The following is an 18,965-nucleotide window of genomic DNA, read 5'->3' as shown; positions in this document are numbered from 1 at the left end:
AAAATACGACTTTAAGTGTGCTTAATGTAAAATGTAAAATCGATTGATCGATATTGCAAGGATTGCTTGCTTAGTCGTAAATCGTAACTAATTTCAGAGCTGTTGTGAACAATGGCGACGTTTCGACGAAAGTGACATTCTGACGAACAAATGTGTTTTCACACTTTAACATTAATCTTCTTTTGTAGATATTAATTACGCTCATTAGCTGCTAAATCAGCAGAAATCCGTGTTTTAGAATGGCTTTGAACGCTAACGCGTTATCCAGTGACATAAGCCGAAGAAATCCACAAGATGAATACGAACTCATTCAGAGGATAGGCAGCGGAACGTACGGAGATGTTTACAAGGTTCGTGGATTTATATATTTTTATATATTCATATTTAAATGCATTGTATTTACAAACAATTCGATTTTTTTATAGGCCAAAAGACTTTCCACGAATGATCTCGCTGCAATTAAGGTTATCAAATTGGAACCAGGTATGTTCATTCAGTTTTTCCGCCTTTTTTTACAAATTTTCCGAGTTTTTATTCATTAAAGATTTTATGGAATACAATAAATTTCATGAATACAAATAATAATAATTATATGTTTAATTTATTTTGTACAATTTAGAAAAATTAATTGTTAGATTTCAGATTGTTTCTTATATAGCATTTTGCAATTAAATTATAATTAGGTAAATAATTATTATATATATCGTTTTTTCGCTTTTTCTTTTTCATATTTATATTTTTTTTCATTAAAATATATTTTAAAAACATTTGCATATTTATATATTTAAGTTTCATTATAAAAAGTTAAAAATATATTAATATATTCTTTTATTAATAAATGAATTATATTTCTTTAAGATTATTTATTCATGCATATAATCAAAACAAAATAAATACATTAATATGGTTTCTTTGATTTACTATTATTTAAAGATATATTAAAGAAAATTCAATGCAAATTCTATTCAAATAATAATTTAATAAATATTTTTATTAATGAATGTTATAAAATTATAGAATGTGAATATATTTTTATATCATGCATTATTTAAATGTTTTAGGAGATGATTTTGCAATAATTCAACAAGAAATTTTAATGATGAAAGATTGCAGACATCCTAATATTATTGCCTATTATGGAAGTTATTTGAGAAGAGATAAATTATGGATTTGTATGGAATATTGTGGAGGTGGTTCTTTACAAGATATATATCACAGTAAGTTTTTTTATTAATATTTTTTTATGATGCCTTAATTTACATAATTTATAATATTTAAATTAGATATTTATAATAAAAATTACTTATTCTTATGATATATTGCAATATTAAAAATATATCATAATACAATTAATATTTTATAATAATGTTATAGTTACTGGGCCTTTGTCAGAAATACAAATAGCATACATGTGTCGAGAAACACTTTTGGGATTGGCTTATTTGCATAGTATGGGCAAAATGCATCGTGATATTAAAGGTGCCAATATATTATTAACCGAAGCTGGGGATGTCAAATTAGCTGATTTTGGTGTATCGGCACAAATTACTGCAACTATTAATAAAAGGAAGAGTTTCATTGGTACTCCTTATTGGATGGCACCTGAGGTATCCTGATTTGATTGAATAATTTTTATGAAAATGTTTTAGAAATTTACATTTTAATTCAAATTTGCAGGTTGCAGCTGTAGAAAGAAAGGGTGGTTATAATCAACTTTGTGATATTTGGGCATGTGGAATTACTGCAATAGAGTTAGCTGAATTGCAACCACCTATGTTTGATTTACATCCTATGAGAGCACTTTTTCTTATGTCCAAATCTGGATTTAAACCACCTACGTTAAAAGATCGTGACAAGTGGAGTCCAACATTCCATAATTTCGTAAAAATTGCTCTAACTAAAAATCCTAAGAAAAGACCAACTGCTGAAAAATTATTACAGGTTATTATTTTTCTTTAATTAATAGATAATATATGAATATTAAAATAAATTAAAATTAGATGGAAAATACTTTAAATAAAAATTTTCGTTTCAGCATACATTTTTTCAAGGAGAAATGAATAAACGTTTAGCTCTAGAATTATTGCAAAAAGTATCGAATCCTAGTCATATGTTCACTGAATTAGAAGCAGATGAAGATGGAGCTGTACCTAATGTTCCACAGAGGATAGCATCGCGTCATACTGCAAGACCTAGACCAAAAAGTCCTATACCACAATTAGATAGCGACGGTAAAAAGCTTGATTGCAATGATATATATGTATGATATATATGTTTTTCCTATAAATATAAATTATATATATTACAGATCAAATTAATCTTGATGGAACATTGCAAAGAGATGTGATTTCTCCATCTGTAGATACTAATCCATCATGGGATATCATGGATATTATGAATAATGTCAAGGTATTATATTTATATTTATCATGAAAATATTTTTTACATATAATATTTAAAATAGCATTATGTATTTAATTATTCAGTCAGTTCATAACTGCGATGTTCATCCAGATTGTGGTATTGGCACAGCATTTGAAGATGTACAAGAAAAGTAAGTATATTTAAAATAAATATATTTAATCATACAAGTAAAGAAATATATTATTCTGGAAAAATGAGAGAGGGAATGCTTTGAAATCTTTCTGCTAATATAATAATTGCTGTTTTGCTCAGAATCTTCTTTTATCTTTTAAATAGAATATTAATTATTAATTATTATCTATAAGATTATAAATATAATATAAATTTTAATTTTATTATATACTTCAGAATTATGTACAACAAAACAGCAATTTTGGTCTAACAAACATCAAGCTGCATATGGCACGTCTGCTTCTGCTTTGCATATAATGCATTAATTATTGAAAACAGCAAAAAGTAAAAGTGAATTTGAAAATTTAAATATGTTTCTTCAGATTCAATTTATAATAATTTGATTTATTTTTAAAAAATACTTTTTAAAGAAAATTATAGCAATTTTTACTATTAACAAATAGTGCAATTTTTTTTAAATAATTTATATTCTTTATGCAATATAAAAAATTAAGAAAAATTACAAAAAAATTACAATTCTAGTTGCTTTAAATAATAATTTTGTCATTAATGTCACTGTATAGTTTTCCTAGACATGACATAGTTTATTTTTGTATCAGTCCTGTTGGCGCGAACGTTACAACAGATAATAGAGAGTCGCGTCGAAGCAAAACAGGCACAGAGATATTTCATATGAGTTTAAGGTAATAAAATGCAGGTAGTTTGGTGTGAACACATGCGGTTTTGAATTGAAATTCAGTGAAATTTAACATTATTATCATTTCCATTGAATATGTTAAATATGTACAAAAAATGGAATGAGTTTTTTTTATTTAATTTAAAAAATGTATTTTATTTTCCTAAAATAGATATGCATGTCATTTTAATTATTATTAATATAGGACATGAAAAAATTTAAGAATTTAAAGCATGAAGCTAGTGATTACATTTTTTCTTTATATTTTTTATTTTTTTTATAGATATTATAGTTTATATATATATAATATTAAATATATATATATATTTATATTTGATTATACTTTAATAAATAATTAATTTTTTTAAATAATATATATTACAAAATATGCATGATAATCGATATAAAATTTAAATACTGCATGTTTAGAATGAAAGTTAAAAGGTCCTGATGTATATACTAATCCTATTGTGCGTAAGTATTATTATCACATTTGTATTTTATTCTTATATGCAAATCTTTTTGCCTTGTTAAATTTATTTTTATATTTTTATTTAAAATATTTTTTAAAAATAAATAATATTTTGTATATATTTTTCATTAGTATCTCTGCATTTGTTAATTTTAATAGAATAATACGATTTAATAAGAAATAATAAAATTTGTATCAAATATGGCATATGTTATACAGTATATTTTATCTAAATTTAATAAATTTAATTATTAAATCGTAATTTTTTTAATTAGTATGATATCTCAAAATAATAATTATTTTATCCTTTTATATTTATATCTGATTTTTATTAAAATTTCATGGCTCATTTCAATTTTCATAGCTTTAATTTCTCTGATCAGTTTGTAATTTTAATAATTTCTCCCAACAGGAGTCTATTGCAGTACATTGATGAGGAGTTGTTGCTAAGGTATTGGCAGGTAACCCTTTTCCCTTGCACCTTGCACCTTGCACATATATTTCCTTATGCCTTGCATTAAAATTATTTAGTTTTTACTGCAGCTTCATGCTAATTTATTAATCTATTTTCTAATATTCTTAACATATTTTTTTGCATTTTTATTTAAAGCATTCAAATTAATTAAAGCTTCTTTTGCATTACGTATTTCTTTGATTTATTCTATTAGCTACTTTTTATTTATATATTCTATAATATTTTTAATAAATATTAATATTCAAAATTTATATGTAAATAGTATAATTTTGGAGTTCATACTTTTGAAATATAACTTTTTAGTCATAAATATTTTTAGTATTTTTCATTGCATGCAATTTTTTTTTGTAGTATAAGTTTTAAACTGTTAACCAGGTGGTGGAAATTTATGTATCTTTTGTAGAAATTATTATCAATTTTTAATACATATACAAATTATATTTTTGTGATTTAATAATGGTAAGAAAACTGTGATAAATGAAATGATATCAATATGGTAATATATTATTATATGAAATCATATAATAATTAATGTTTAAGTAACGTTATAATGATTATTTGATTGAAAAAATTATCCTTACATTCCTTAAAATGAATGAATTATTTCATATATAAAACAATTAATTATAAAACGTTGACAAAAAAATTTCGCAGGATTAATAATAAAAATTAATAATAAAACAAAAAAATGTGTTTTTATAGTATATGATTATAGTTTCATATGTGCAGGGGGAATGCAATGTCGATGGTTGGTGGGCATTGCGACCAGCTATATTCCCTGCAGTAAGTAAATGATAAAATAATAGTAGGTTGTTTAATCTTTTGGTTGTAGATACAATGATTATTTCTGTTACTTTTGGCTGAAAGTAACACATGCCTTTTATTCAGAATAAATAATTTTAATAAATATTTAAAAATATTTAAATCTTCAAATAATAATTCTTTTTAATATATTTTTTATTAATAATTAAATAAGATGATAAATATTTATACTAAAAAATTATGGAAAATCAGACATTCTGATATGAAAATTCATATAGTTTAAGTATTTAGTTTTTAAGTATTAATATTTTAAAATTTTTTTTAAAATTTATTTATTAATAAATATTGGATTAATATATGTACAATTATATACTATATTTCATTTTTCCTAAACACCACCTTTTATAAAATATTTTATGCTCTTCCAAGAGAGAGAACACTTTAAAATTTAAATATTAAATAATGTGATAATAAGTGCTTTAAAACTATAAAATATAAAAATTTTATATATATTGATTTTATCTACTATAATTCTTTAATCTTCTAACATTTTTTTGCATTTTGTCAATTTTATAAATGATGCTATATTTTTTTTAATTCTTGACTAATTGTTATTGTTATTAATAACTTATTTTCTGATTATTATTTAAAAATTATTTATAATCTACTAACACCAGTAGCACTTGTTTTTAAAAGAAGAAAATTTCTAATATACATTTTCCCTGATATATAATATTTCTTAACACTTGGTGGTCTATTTATTCTTTTTCAGAGCTACACTTCCTCTTGGAGAATCATCAAATGATTGTGAAGTGCATGGCGCATATTACAATATATCAGGTAAATATATATTTTTATAGTTTATTTCTTATAATTTTTTATCAAACTTTATATCATACAAGATTTTATATTAATTTTTGTTAATTATTTCTTACAAATTTAAAAAATTAAAGATCAATCAAATTAAAATAATAATTGCATTAATTCACAAATTTAAAATCGTAGTTTGATATTATTTCAGATTTAGAAATACTGAAAGATTTTAAATTATTGAAACAATAATATATAAAAATTAAATTTGATTAGGATCACAAGCAAGTCCAAGACGCCATAGCTCTGTAGATGAATTATATGGTTTAGTAAACAGTACTCAATCTTTGGCTGCTATGAATGGACAACGTCAACGATCTCTTTCGGATAGTGGTCCTAGAGATGAATCTCCTCAATCAAATGGTAGGACTATATCAATTTTTAAACTAAAATATTATATAAATTAAAATTAATTTTTATTAATTAAAAACAATTAATATAATGTGGATAAATAATATAATGAATAAAAAATTTTTCCTAGGTCAAAATGAGATGTCAGGCGAGGGAGATCGAGAAGGTATGAGCCCAGATTTATTATCCGATACTCCTCCTGTTCCTCCGAGAAGAAGGGATAGAAAACGTCATACACCTCCTAGACCTATCAGCAATGGACTGCCACCAACACCTAAAGTTCATATGGGAGCATGTTTTTCGAAAGTTAGTATAATTTATGTATTTTCATTTTATTTCAATTAATTGAAGAAATTATTAATATTAATATATTAGTCAAAACAAAATTGAAATTTTTAAATAAATTTTTTTATATAGGTATTTAATGGTTGTCCATTAAGAATACATTGTACTGCAAGTTGGATTCATCCAGATACAAGGGATCAGCATTTATTAATTGCAGCAGAAGAAGGAATTTATAATTTAAATTTAAATGAACTTCATGAAACTGCAATAGATCAATTATATCCAAGACGAACTATTTGGATGTATGTCATCAAAGATGTTCTCATGTCTTTATCTGGTAAGAAATATATTAATTATTAAATTATTTTATTATTTAAATATTATATATTTCTTAATTATTATATATATAGTATTAATTTTAAATTTTAGGAAAAACTCCTCAATTATATAGACATGATTTATTAGCAATGCAAAGCAAACAAACCCATAGGTTTTCATTACACATGAATAAAATACCTGAAAGATTAGTCCCTAGAAAATTTGCCCTAACTACAAAAGTACCAGACACAAAAGGTTGTACTAAATGCTGTGTAGGAAGAAATCCATATAATGGGTAAGTAAATAAATTTTATATTTTTTTGTACATTATTGATAATAAAAATATTTAATGCAGATATAAATATTTATGTGGTGCAATGCCAACTGGAATATTTTTAATGCAATGGTATGATCCTCTTAATAAATTCATGTTGTTAAAGCATTTTGATTGTACATTACCAACACCACTAAATGTATTTGAAATTATTATTACACCTGAAATGGAATATCCAATGGTGTGTGTATCTGTGAAACAACCATATCAACAAAATAAATTAAAATTGGATTTAATCAATATGAATTCAGGAGCAAGTTGGTTTCATAGTGATGAATTGGAAGATATGGATGGTTCTGGTATCTTTTTTTTATTTTACTTTTATGCATTAAATAAATTGATTAAATATTTCTATTATTTTTTTTTAATTTAAAATTTTATATTTTTATAGCTACTGTGATACCAAGAAGAGAAAATCTTCATGTTATCAATGTTACACAGTTAGAAAAAAATGCAATATTAGTCTGTTACGATAGTAAGTATAAAAAAATCTTTGTACAATATTCTTTGATAATCTATTATATTTCTGTCTATTATAATGTATTTATATTTTTATTTTAGATGTAGTAAAAGTGGTAACATTGCAAGGAAAACCTAGATCAAGCAGAAAGCACATGTCAGAATTACATTTTAATTTTCAAATTGAATCCATTAGTAAGATCATTTAAAACAAGTAACGTAGTTTATTTTGTTGTTAATATTAAAATAAATGTTATTATAATCATTTTCTTTGGTTTTAGTTTGTTTACCAGATAGTGTGCTAGCATTTCATAAACATGGTATGCAAGGTAGAAGTTTCAAAAACGGTGAAGTTACACAAGAAATCAGTGATCCGAGTAGAACATACAGATTACTTGGATCAGATAAGTATGTATTTTTGTATGTGTACTTAAATAATTTTAAGATATTAAAAAATAAAATGTTTATAAATTTAAAAATATAAAAATTAAATATTTGAAAATAAAAAAAGATTTCGATTTTTTTTTAATAGAGTTGTGATGCTGGAAAGCCATTTAGTTCAATCAGGCACACTGACTGAATCCGAAGGCGCGGATTTGTATATACTTGCTGGACACGAAGCCAGTTATTAAACTATCTTCCAACTGTAAATGTGCAGACATAATGTGTCACGAGTGATTTGTGATTCCAATGACTGCATATAAAGTAAAATATGACTGAGAGGCAGTGGTCGATGTTGGTAAGAGAATTGCTATTAACCTGTTTTAAAGAACATATGGATAAAACCAACATAATATCAACATATATATATATATACACACACATACGTCATTTGTCACTGTTCTCTATATAGTTATTGCTGCATAGACTGGTTATTTGCCGAGAAAAAACTTTTTAATGAAGATATAGAATTAATGATCTTCGAAGTCTGAAACTGAAGATCATAATGGAACAGATTAAGAAGAAGCATGATATATTTAAAGTAATATGTGAATTCGCCTAAATGCCTGACAAAATAAAACTTATACTAATTTTCTTAAAAAACATTTATATTGTTATAAAATTAATATTTTCTCGACATTCTTTATAATAGTAAATGTCTAGTAATCAGTAAATCTAAAATTTGATTTTTAACAATTTTTTCCATTTTTTTAATTCAACTTTTTACATTTACGGGTTTTAAACAACTAGAGAACTATTCATATATAACAATATTTACTTATAGATATATGAATATTTATATTTTTAGAATAATTTTTAGATAATATAAAAAATCTTTACAATATGGAAAATAAATTAATTGTATCAACATAAGCTTTTTGTCTAAACTTTATACAAGTTATAGAAAATATTGGCCAAAGATAGTTTAAGTAGATTAATATATTTGAAACGAAGACAACGATTTAAATACAAATTAATTATCAAAAATATATTTATCAAATGGCATTTCCAATATATTTTTCTTGTATGAATAAAAAACGAAAAGAAAAGAAATGTAAAATTAAAATGCGTATACTCAATATAATGTATATCCTGTTCTTTTGTATATGTTTTATTTTGATAGGCATTGGGCTCTTACATCAAAGTTACTTTAATAAGACATTGCGTTCATCAGTGTCTCTAATTTTGGATGATTGTACTATAAATACACAGTATAAATTTGTAAAGTAGTTTATGATGGCAATCATAAATTATTTATTTTATAAAATATGTATGAAAAATCTTAGCTATTAATTCATACAAAACAACCATTTTTAGTAGATTCATAAATTTTTAACTATATGCACCATGGAATGCTTTATGTTTATAATATTAACTAGCAAATCTAATATTGATAATATTGATTGGAAGTTTAAAAAAGCGATTATGGTAAAAATCTCTGCATAATTTTTTCTTAAAAATATGTGGCTTTGATGGATATATATTATAAATATCCAAAACAATTTCTTCATATTGTACATGAATTCAAATTTTAGGAGCACAATATGTCTACATATAGTATATATTTGAATTTCAATGAAATATATTAGCATCTTACTTCTTCAAGATAATGATATTAAGTGCATTTTGTGTGATGGCTATCAAGACTGGGAGAAATGTGATATTTCTCATTTGTGAAAGACTTTTTAATGTGAACTGTATTCAGGAGGAAGAGTGCTGGATGAAATAGAGCTTATGAAGAACGCAAATATTACGCTAAGTATTTTTGCTTTTTTAAATTAATTTTCGTTTAAAATTTGAGATTTTTTATTTAATCTAAAATAAACAAAATAATATTTTATGATTAATTAATTGATATCATTAATAACAATTAATGTTAGTATCAATTGATACTATGTGATATACTATTATAATTTCGTTACAGAGAATAACGTCCGTATCTTTAATTAACAATTGTGCCTAAAAATTTTAGAAATTTATTATTATTATTTATTTATAGAATAGTATTTCTTTTATTTACATTATGTTAACAATATTTATTTCAAACTTTTTTGGAATAACATAAAATAAAACGACCAATTTAAATATATCTTTTATGAATGTAAAAATTTACATTTTTGCATGCTATGAATAATATAAAATAAAAGATATATTAGAATTTAAATAAAAGAAAAATTTTTAGTTTAAATCGTTATAATAAAATATTATTCTTTAAAAATTTAATTATTTTTAAAATATTGCATGTTAAATATTAGTAAAAAAGAATAAAAGAAGAAAATTAAGCTAAACTAAATAAAAAAAAAATTAACTTAAAAATTGCAATTTACAAGTTGGAAATAATAGAAAATAAATAATAGAAAATAAATTTCTTTAAATATTATTTTAAAATATAGTTTTTATTAAAATGAAGTTTATAAAAAAATGGTCAGTTATTAATATTAAAATGAATAAAATTTACAAAGAATTAATAGAAACAATGGATAATGTTTCAAAATGAAAGTTTTAGTAATTATTATTCAAAATTTAAGTAATTAAAGTTAAAATATTAAAAAAAATAAATTATAAATACATAGTTTTTTACATAGTTTAAATTTTATTAGAATAGATAGAATTCATATTTTGATATTATTACCACACAGTAATATTAATTAAATATTAATTAATATAATTTGGTCAAGTATGATAATTAAATATAACTTATAGCAATTAATAAATGAATTATTAATATCAAGTAAAATTAAATATGTTAAAAATATTTGAATTCAATTATGAATTCAGTGCGCTTTAGATATTATCATTTAGTAAATTTACGAATATCTGGCACTTTTCCATCCATTATTGATGTCTATAGCTTGCAAACCAAAGTTATTGATTTGCAGTGGCAAGTATGAAATGTAAATTGAAATAAGAAGGATTGAGAGAGTAAAATTATCTTGGAAATGTTGAAATATTTTGGTATTTTATATGAAGATTTGCTGTGTAAATAGGTAGGATTACTAAAGAAAGTATTATGCTATGAAAAATTTGCTATAATAGTAACATTATAGTAAATAATATCTGACTGCTTATTGTTTGTGGTAAATAATTATATAAATATTTTATCTATTGCTAATAGCATAAGTGGTATGATTAAACTTTTATTACAATTTATTTTTTTATTAGAAAAATTTTTTATTACAAGTTTAATTATTTTATTTATTAAATGCTTCTTTTCAGCAATCATCAGATTTTTAATTTGAACATTTTTTAGCAAGCAAAGAGACATTACAGTATTTTATTTTAATACAAAATAAAATATTATATGGGTACTAAATATATACCACTTATGTTAAAGCAAAATTAAAGACTTAACATTAATGATTTATTATTGTGAAGATAAAGTAAAATTATTCTTAACTAAAAAATATTTTATGCTGAATATTTTAAATGATAAAAAATAGATATGATAATGTGTTCACAATATGTCCAAGATAGTTCACTTTATCATTTTAAATATCACTCTTGTCTTGTGTATTACTTTTAGATATCAATTTCTATATATTTGTTCAATGTTTCATTCCAAAAAGTGAACTAGAATTTATTTGTTTATCTTAAAGCTTACGTGCATGCGAGCGAACAAAGTGATAATTAATTAGTTTAAGTCCTATTATTAAATGCATTAATTAAATACATTTGTTGAATTAACAATTCTTAAAGCATTAAGAGCATTCTTAAGCATTCTTAAAGTAATACTAGTAAGTTTTTTAAGAGAATACATACAGATATAGCTTTTTAAAGACAAGAGAGATGTTTCTTCAGGGAATAAAATTAAGCAGATTCATATATCAGTATATTTACTCGTTTTTGTCAACAATTTAGTATGCAATTACAATCAGTGCTTGAGCAATCAAATATGAAATGTTTAATCAAATTATATAACAACATAATTAGAGAAGTCTAATAAGATGTTGTTTATATGAATTGATAATTCTTGTACAGGAATGGTATGTAAAGCAATGTCTTCCTTATATTGCTATGTTAAGCATATACCATTAGAAGATATTGAGTGCTCGCAATGTGGGCATTTGAAAGAATTGTTTTGTATTATTTATCAATTTTTAATTTTACTAATTATTTAATATATTCAATTTCGTTTATTATATCACTCAAGTTATTAATTTACTTTTCATTTTTATTATTCAATACATAAATATAGAAATATTAAAGAAATCTTTTACATATATTATATAGGATGTTAATGTATTCATGAGAAGATTTCTAAAGATTTTAAATGGATAGATTCTAGAGATTAAAGCAAATGCAAATTTGATATACAAAAATGTTGATTAAGACTTATTAATTAAATTATAAACAATTAAAGTTTGCATAAAGAAAATAGAAATGTGAATTGTTTCATATTTTTTAGTTTCTCTCGCTTTATCTGATGCGAACTTAAATTGTTTATAATTTAATAAATAAAATCTTAATCAACATTTGTATGTTAATTTTTATATTTGTATTATTCTCTAAAATGATTATTCAAAATATTACAGAAAAATATTAACATCTCATATACTATACAAGCATTTACGAAATGAATACTTTTTGTAAAAAATTATTTTAGAAAATTATTTAAATCGTTTTAATTGTACAGTATATTTTATTTTCTGTATACATATAATCAATATTTTCCAATTTTTTAAAAATAAGTTTCGGGTAAATTTACAATGGTGTGATATAGATTACTAGAACTAATGAAAGATAAAAATTCTATATACTTTCATTGAAAATAGATGTATTTGAATGTTATGTATGAAAACATTTTTAATGTTTTATACACATATGTTCTTTTAATAATTTTTGTCGAAAGTGTAAAAATTTACATAACAAAAATTGAATGTTTATTTCGATAAGTCGTAATAATGATACTGCAACGTTACCTGGCAAATTTTTCTATTATTATGAAGACAATAATTTCATTCATGACATAAAAGTGCAAAATGCATACACTGGAAAAGTGCAAGAATGTTTATGCTAACTTCTGAACAATGGAAAAGAGAAAAAAAAATAATTATATAAATACTCAATGACAGACCAACTATTAGAAAATATAAATTTAGGAGAACAAAAACAGAAAAATTCAGAAGTATATTACATGCAAATTTTACATATCCATAGTCTACTTATGAGCATAAAATTTTAAATAGATTTTTCAAGAATGTTTTGTTGAATGTACTGCATAGCTGAAGATATTTAATTTTAATTGAATCTTCCTGTATATGTATGCTATGTACATATAAAATTAAAATTGTTGGTTTCATAAAAAAAATTTATATTTTGTATAGATATTAATATTTTTTATGTAACCAACAATATTTTTGTTTAATTCACACGTAATATAGATCTATTCTATAGCAGTAGGACAAATAGTACGATAACATGTACCTGTCCATATTGACCAGATTAATGACTTTGCCTCTATTAATGAATAAAGAATATATAATTATCTGAAAGTATTACAGTATTATATTTACAGAAATATAAAAAGTAAATATTTTTGTTTTTTATTTTGTAATACTTTTAGATCTTATATTCTATATAATTTTATTTTTCTTATTTTTTTAATAAAAATAATATTATGGTATCCCGAGAGTGATACTGATAAAATTTAATATTTTTCCTTAATTAAGAATATTTAAAGAATTTTTTTGATTTTAATTCTTTTCATCGTTTTTATTATTTTTTTATTTTATTTCTTTCAAAATTAAATAGTTCTGATTTAATAAAAATATAGTTAATATAGAATATAGTATTACAGTAGTACTCTCAGGATTCATAAATCGTGAATTTTCACAGGTGCTGTTCTATCATCAAGTTATAAAAATTGATTCGGTTTTCTGTTCAGCTATGTATTATGTTTTTCATTAAAAAATATATGTAAATATGTAAACCAAAATTGGAATATTTTAAGAGGCAAATTCGTGTTGTAAAAATGACGACTTAGAAAAAATGAGACAAAGAAAAGGAAATGCGTGAAAAAGAGGTATATATAAATATAAATATATATATATTTAATAAAAAATGTCCTTCGAAAAAAAAATATAAGTTCAAAGAAATATAAGAATTAGCATAAACAACGATATCGAGATTTCGTTAGTTTATGCTATTTCATAAGAGAGAAGAAAAAAGAAACTATAATTATCAATACTCTCAATAATATGTTATTAACCAAAGTTTTAGTTACGAATAGAAACAATAATGAAAATATTCTTATGAATGAAATTATAAAAAAAAAAATGTATTATTATCATATAAATAAATTCTAGCTTTAGAGAGCTTCTCGATAAGATGTTGTATAGAACAAAAGAAATAAAATAACTCATTAAAGTTTTTGTGCATTTGTAACAATGTTTTTCATACTCCTTATAAAAAATACTTTCTAGTATTTTAATATTTTATGAAATTTTTTGAAAACTTGCACAAGACTATGATGTTCATATTTTAAGTTCTTTTTTATACTATTTAATTGAATTATGAGGAGTTCAAAAAATAATTTTGATTGGAAAACATTGATATCTTGTTTGTTTGATGTTTGTTTTCTCTACATTGTCATTAGTAATAACGAAATTTATATATTTTATTTAAAAATATATTAATAGATGGCATTATAGTATATTAAATATAAACAAACAAAATAGAAGAAATTTTTTAAATTATGGAGCATTTGAATGATATTGATTTCAGTACTTATTACATAATGATTTTGTTATTAAAAATTTTAAAAAAATGAACAATAAGAAATGATTTTTATGTCAAAAGGATCATAATAATAAAATATTTTTTCTTCTTATTATGTATAAGAATTGTTTTATATAAATGTAATTATTATATTTCTGTACAACATCAATCGCAGAAACTTTGTAAACAAAATAAATCTTAATTTATTCTTTATATTTATATATGCAGCAGGAACTAATGGAGATTTGAAAAAAAAAGATTTTTAATTGAAAATAATAATCAATTAATGTATTATATAGTTGTATATAATGTGTATAATGAATAATCTTATTTTTCAGTTCATTAAATTTTTCATTTTTTAATTAATTTTTTAATTTTTCTTTTCATCTTTTTTGTATACATGCAGTATTGCAAAACTAATTTATGAATATAATGTATAATTTACTCTTGTATTTGTAAACATGACTAGCCGAAGTCTCTTGTAAATAGACATTTCTCGTAATAAAACCTACCTGAAATAATATTTACATCCTTTATATTTACATCAGTGAAGATCTAAACCTTTGATTATATTTTTGAATTAAATTTAATTTTAATAATTTTTTTATATTTCTATTGAAAAAGAATAACAAAAATTGATAATAATTAAGTTGATTGATTATTTAGATATTAGTTTTTTAAATAGTGTAATTACAAATAAATCACAAACTCATTTTATGTCATATTATTTTATTATCGTCTAATTGTTAAATATACGATAGATTCTTTTCTGTTTTAAAAAAGAAATGTAATAACGATATTTAACTTGTTAGGTTTTAAGAATAAATAAAAGATAACATTTTTTTTAACGAAATTATTATTGAAAAATATAATAATAATTATGTTGAAACCCTAACAAGTTAATGCAAGTACATTAACGATTGAAATATTCAGTCGATATGTACATACATATATCGATTTATAAATCTGACTGACGACATTGAAATATAAAAATTTATTATTTTTTTCCTTTTTTCTTTTTTTCTTTTTTTTTTTTTTTTTTGAAAAAATTTATAACAATACAGGGCGATCATTTTTTGATAAATTCTTGATCATAATAATTCATTCACATCGTAAACATCTTTTTTTACTAAAAAAAAATAAATTTTATTTAAATATTTAATAGTTATTAGATCATTAATTCTTTTTTTCTTATGTATGAAAATTTTAATTTTAATAATTTTTTTCAATTATCCTGTATTATTAATATAAAATTTATATATAACACGGATTATTACGACATACGATAATTGAAAATTGGTTATAATGTTTTGTTTTTTTATCACTAATTTACGAAATATAAGAAATTATTCGGCAGTATCTGTTTCAATGTTGTACGATATACACGTGCGCTTCAACACTAGAACTTCATATTTGCGCGAGAAATAATTTATTCAAGGCACGAATAATAATACCTTTCGATGAACGTAATGTGTACATGATAATTTTGATCAAATATAAACATTAAAAAAGAATTTCTCAAATTAATTTATTATATATATATATTTTTTCCATTGAAATATTTAACATTTCATTAATGTTATTCTTTATACAATATCTTGCTTTTATTTATTTTCAATCTTTCTTTTTTTCTTCTATTGTACTAATACAATATAATCTCAAAGATTGTACTTTGCAGATCACTTAAAAACCTTAGTAGTTCGTGATTATGCAAATGAATATTATTAATCTGAATAATAATAACTATTTAATCTTTTCGAATATATATTTCTAAAAATTGTTAATTTTTCTATCACGCATATTTTTTTCATTAAGTATGCAAATTAAATTCTAAAATCTACAATGGGATCTATTAATTTCAAAAGGATTAAAAACATTAACAAACGTGAAATTCCCGTGTTCAAAGCTTCAGTTACAAGATTTGTACATTTTCATTGGCATTAAATTATGTTTCAATGTGACCTTGTAACTGATCCACTATTTTTTTTACCCAGCCAGCTTGGCTTTGTCCCGCCGATACATCGTCTTTCTCTTCGCCACAGTTCTGTGCGCAATTATTTTGTAAACTATTTTTAGAACAATATATTCCATTTTCAGATACACAAGACTTCTCCAAAACTTTACAGTCCAATTCTTGCTGCCCTTTCAAGAAAACTGATTTCACTTTTAAATATTCAGGTTTTTGAGCTATATTAGGTTTATACTTTGTTATTGTAACATTATTTCCTGAAGGATTTATCGTTGTAATTGATTCTGTTCTTTTTTTCGCTGGAACAGGTGGTGCCAGCTTATTCTTGAATGACGCACAATCCTCAAAAGGTTGACTTGAAAGTGGCCTAGCCACCAGAACTTCTTCGATATCGCTAAATATTGCACTATCCCGGAACGCGTCATCAACATCTGCATCCACATAGTTCTCAATCGTCTCGAATGATTTTTCATAAAAACTATCCGTTTCACTTTCTCGGTTTTCTATACTTTCTTCATCTTCCTTTTTTTCCTCTTTAGCTTGAGACTGACTATTCATTAACTGACGCTTACTTTCGAAAAATAATAAAGCTGGATCTGCATAATCAGACTGAGCAATTCGAGCACCTAGACTCGAACTTCCTTGCTTATAATACAATGAAGGAATTCTTAAATCTGAATTTCCTTTTGCTGTACATCCCACAAACTCCTCTATATCTGAAGAAGATTCTCTTGATTGCTTCATCTTGCTTTTCTTCTTTAACTTACCTGTACTTAAAGAACGAAAGTATTTGGTCCTTTCTAATTCTTCATTACACTCTAAAGTCTCTGTACTCATAGTATTTCTTAGACCCTGAAGACGATTTCCAGCTTTAGAAAGAACATTTTTAAATATGGTGCTCCCACTATTATTCGCTCTATAGATTTTGTGATCAGGATGTATATTTGTAATTGTAGAAGATATATGGATTTCCGAATAAGCGTCTGTTAACGTATCATCCAAAGAACAAAAGAATGTTGATGTAGAAGTTGAAACAGAAGTCGGAAATTTAGCGATTCTTCCTTCTGGTTGGCATGTAGCAGCGTATCTTTCCATATCTTCTAAATTAATTTCTGCTGGTTTATCTGAAGCTATAGTAAATGGTCTCTCGCTCATAGGTTTACCATCCCTTTGTAAAAAGCGTGACTTTGTTACATTCTGATTGGTATTAGGATGGATTTGAAAACTACGTGGAAGAGAACCGCATTTTTGAGGCGAAACTGGTAATCCTTCACATAATTTAGTTAACCAAACTGCTGGACGAGTTGGACTATCATTTCCATCCAAGTCTTTTTCTTCTTGTAGAACTTCCCATACATGCTGTAAGTTGTCATAGTTTCCAAAACCTTTAGATTGTTCTTTATTAACTTCATTTGTATATTCATTATTTTCTGTTTTATCTTTATCGTTTTCTACAATTTGAACTTCAATCTCTTTCGGAACTTGAGCTGTTGATGATTGAATAATTGTTTCTTCCTTTCTCGAATTTGAATTGTCTCTTATTCTAAGCGCAGTCTTGATAATTTTACTTTCCGTTACAATACTTTGTTTTTTAAATGCTTTCGAAATACTTTGTTTCTCAAACAACGCTTTCTTCTCTTGTACAAAATTGATCTTATTTTTCGAATTACTATCCACTGATTTATTATTTTCAGTTTTATTTAGATTATCATATAGCAATTGCAGACTAGATTGATGGTCACGAGTTAAAGATAATGAGTTCCAAGTATTATTCGTTTTAACAAAACGTTCTCGATGGCCTGTTCGAATACGCGATATCCTATTATTAATTGAATTATGTGCAATATAATTTGTGTTTTCTGAATCACTTTCAGTAGATGCATCAGTTGATTCATCAGAAATATGTTTATTAAAACGTTGCTGTTGTCTGACATTAATTATACTGTTCGTTCGTTGTTTCTCAAGAAGTTTTTGAAATTCTTGATTTTGCATCAGAATATGGCCAACTATTTCCTTAACTGTTTGAGTCTGTTGTTCATTATTGTCTTTGGTTTCGGACGATAGAGAGTTTGTATGCTCGTTTTCAATAATCGCGCACTCGGTTTCAACTGTGGCTGATTCTGTATCACCTGTATCCTCTTTCTGCTCTTCATCAGATTGGTTAAGACATACATAAGATTGAAAGCCTGGTTCTGATTTCCTTCTCCAACCAGTAAAGCGATCCTGAACAAAATATATGTTTCTCATAGTCATCATTTCTATATTTGATAAAGAAAAATA

General features: G+C 23.7%; 2 protein-coding genes across 11 annotated transcripts in view; one reads left to right on the top strand and one right to left on the bottom strand.

Annotated features, from left to right (window-relative positions):
* The first annotated feature begins 81 nt into the window (after positions 1 to 81).
* Positions 82 to 18,914, top strand: LOC107993712 (mitogen-activated protein kinase kinase kinase kinase 5). 8 transcript variants are annotated; one of them, XR_001765146.3, is made up of 22 exons: positions 82 to 350; positions 426 to 483; positions 1,062 to 1,217; positions 1,375 to 1,607; positions 1,678 to 1,941; positions 2,036 to 2,231; positions 2,309 to 2,409; positions 2,487 to 2,554; positions 3,156 to 3,239; positions 4,117 to 4,155; positions 4,909 to 4,962; positions 5,714 to 5,781; positions 6,028 to 6,174; positions 6,293 to 6,468; positions 6,580 to 6,784; positions 6,877 to 7,060; positions 7,121 to 7,398; positions 7,491 to 7,574; positions 7,661 to 7,753; positions 7,840 to 7,966; positions 8,091 to 8,297; positions 8,412 to 18,914. XR_001765146.3 is itself a non-coding variant. In XM_017050278.3 (21 exons), exons 1-21 carry the CDS (start codon positions 240 to 242, stop codon positions 8,188 to 8,190), a joined length of 2,826 nt encoding a protein of 941 aa, XP_016905767.1. In that variant the 5' UTR covers positions 82 to 239; the 3' UTR covers positions 8,191 to 18,914. The 8 variants fall into 8 exon arrangements, 7 of the variants coding, with proteins under 7 accessions (XP_016905767.1, XP_016905771.1, XP_016905769.1 ...); XM_017050278.3 differs by having other exon boundaries at positions 8,091 to 18,914; XM_017050282.3 differs by lacking the exon at positions 3,156 to 3,239 and having other exon boundaries at positions 8,091 to 18,914.
* Positions 16,225 to 18,965, bottom strand: part of LOC107993710 (uncharacterized) — a 54,633-nt gene continuing 51,892 nt past the window's right edge. For all 3 annotated transcript variants that reach the window (XM_028664761.2, XM_017050277.3, XM_017050276.3), the window contains exon 12: positions 16,225 to 18,908. In XM_028664761.2, the coding sequence (XP_028520562.1) occupies positions 16,662 to 18,908 (2,247 nt within the window). In that variant the 3' untranslated portion in view covers positions 16,225 to 16,661. The remainder of the gene's footprint in view (positions 18,909 to 18,965) is intronic.

This window comes from Apis cerana, linkage group LG7 (genome assembly GCF_029169275.1).
Source record: "Apis cerana isolate GH-2021 linkage group LG7, AcerK_1.0, whole genome shotgun sequence".
NCBI lineage: Eukaryota > Metazoa > Arthropoda > Insecta > Hymenoptera > Apidae > Apis > Apis cerana.
This window is presented reverse-complemented; position numbering and strand designations above follow the sequence as displayed.

What these genes read in the sequence shown, in the direction of transcription:
- LOC107993712 (XM_017050278.3), top strand. Translation starts at nt 240, where the DNA reads ATGGCTTTGAACGCTAACGCGTTATCCAGTGACATAAGCCGAAGAAAT. An exon ending in TGGGAGCATGTTTTTCGAAA is followed by an intron (nt 6,469 to 6,579) that starts GTTAGTATAATT and finishes TTTTTTATATAG; the next exon opens with GTATTTAATGGTTGTCCATT. An exon ending in GGAAGAAATCCATATAATGG is followed by an intron (nt 7,061 to 7,120) that starts GTAAGTAAATAA and finishes TATTTAATGCAG; the next exon opens with ATATAAATATTTATGTGGTG.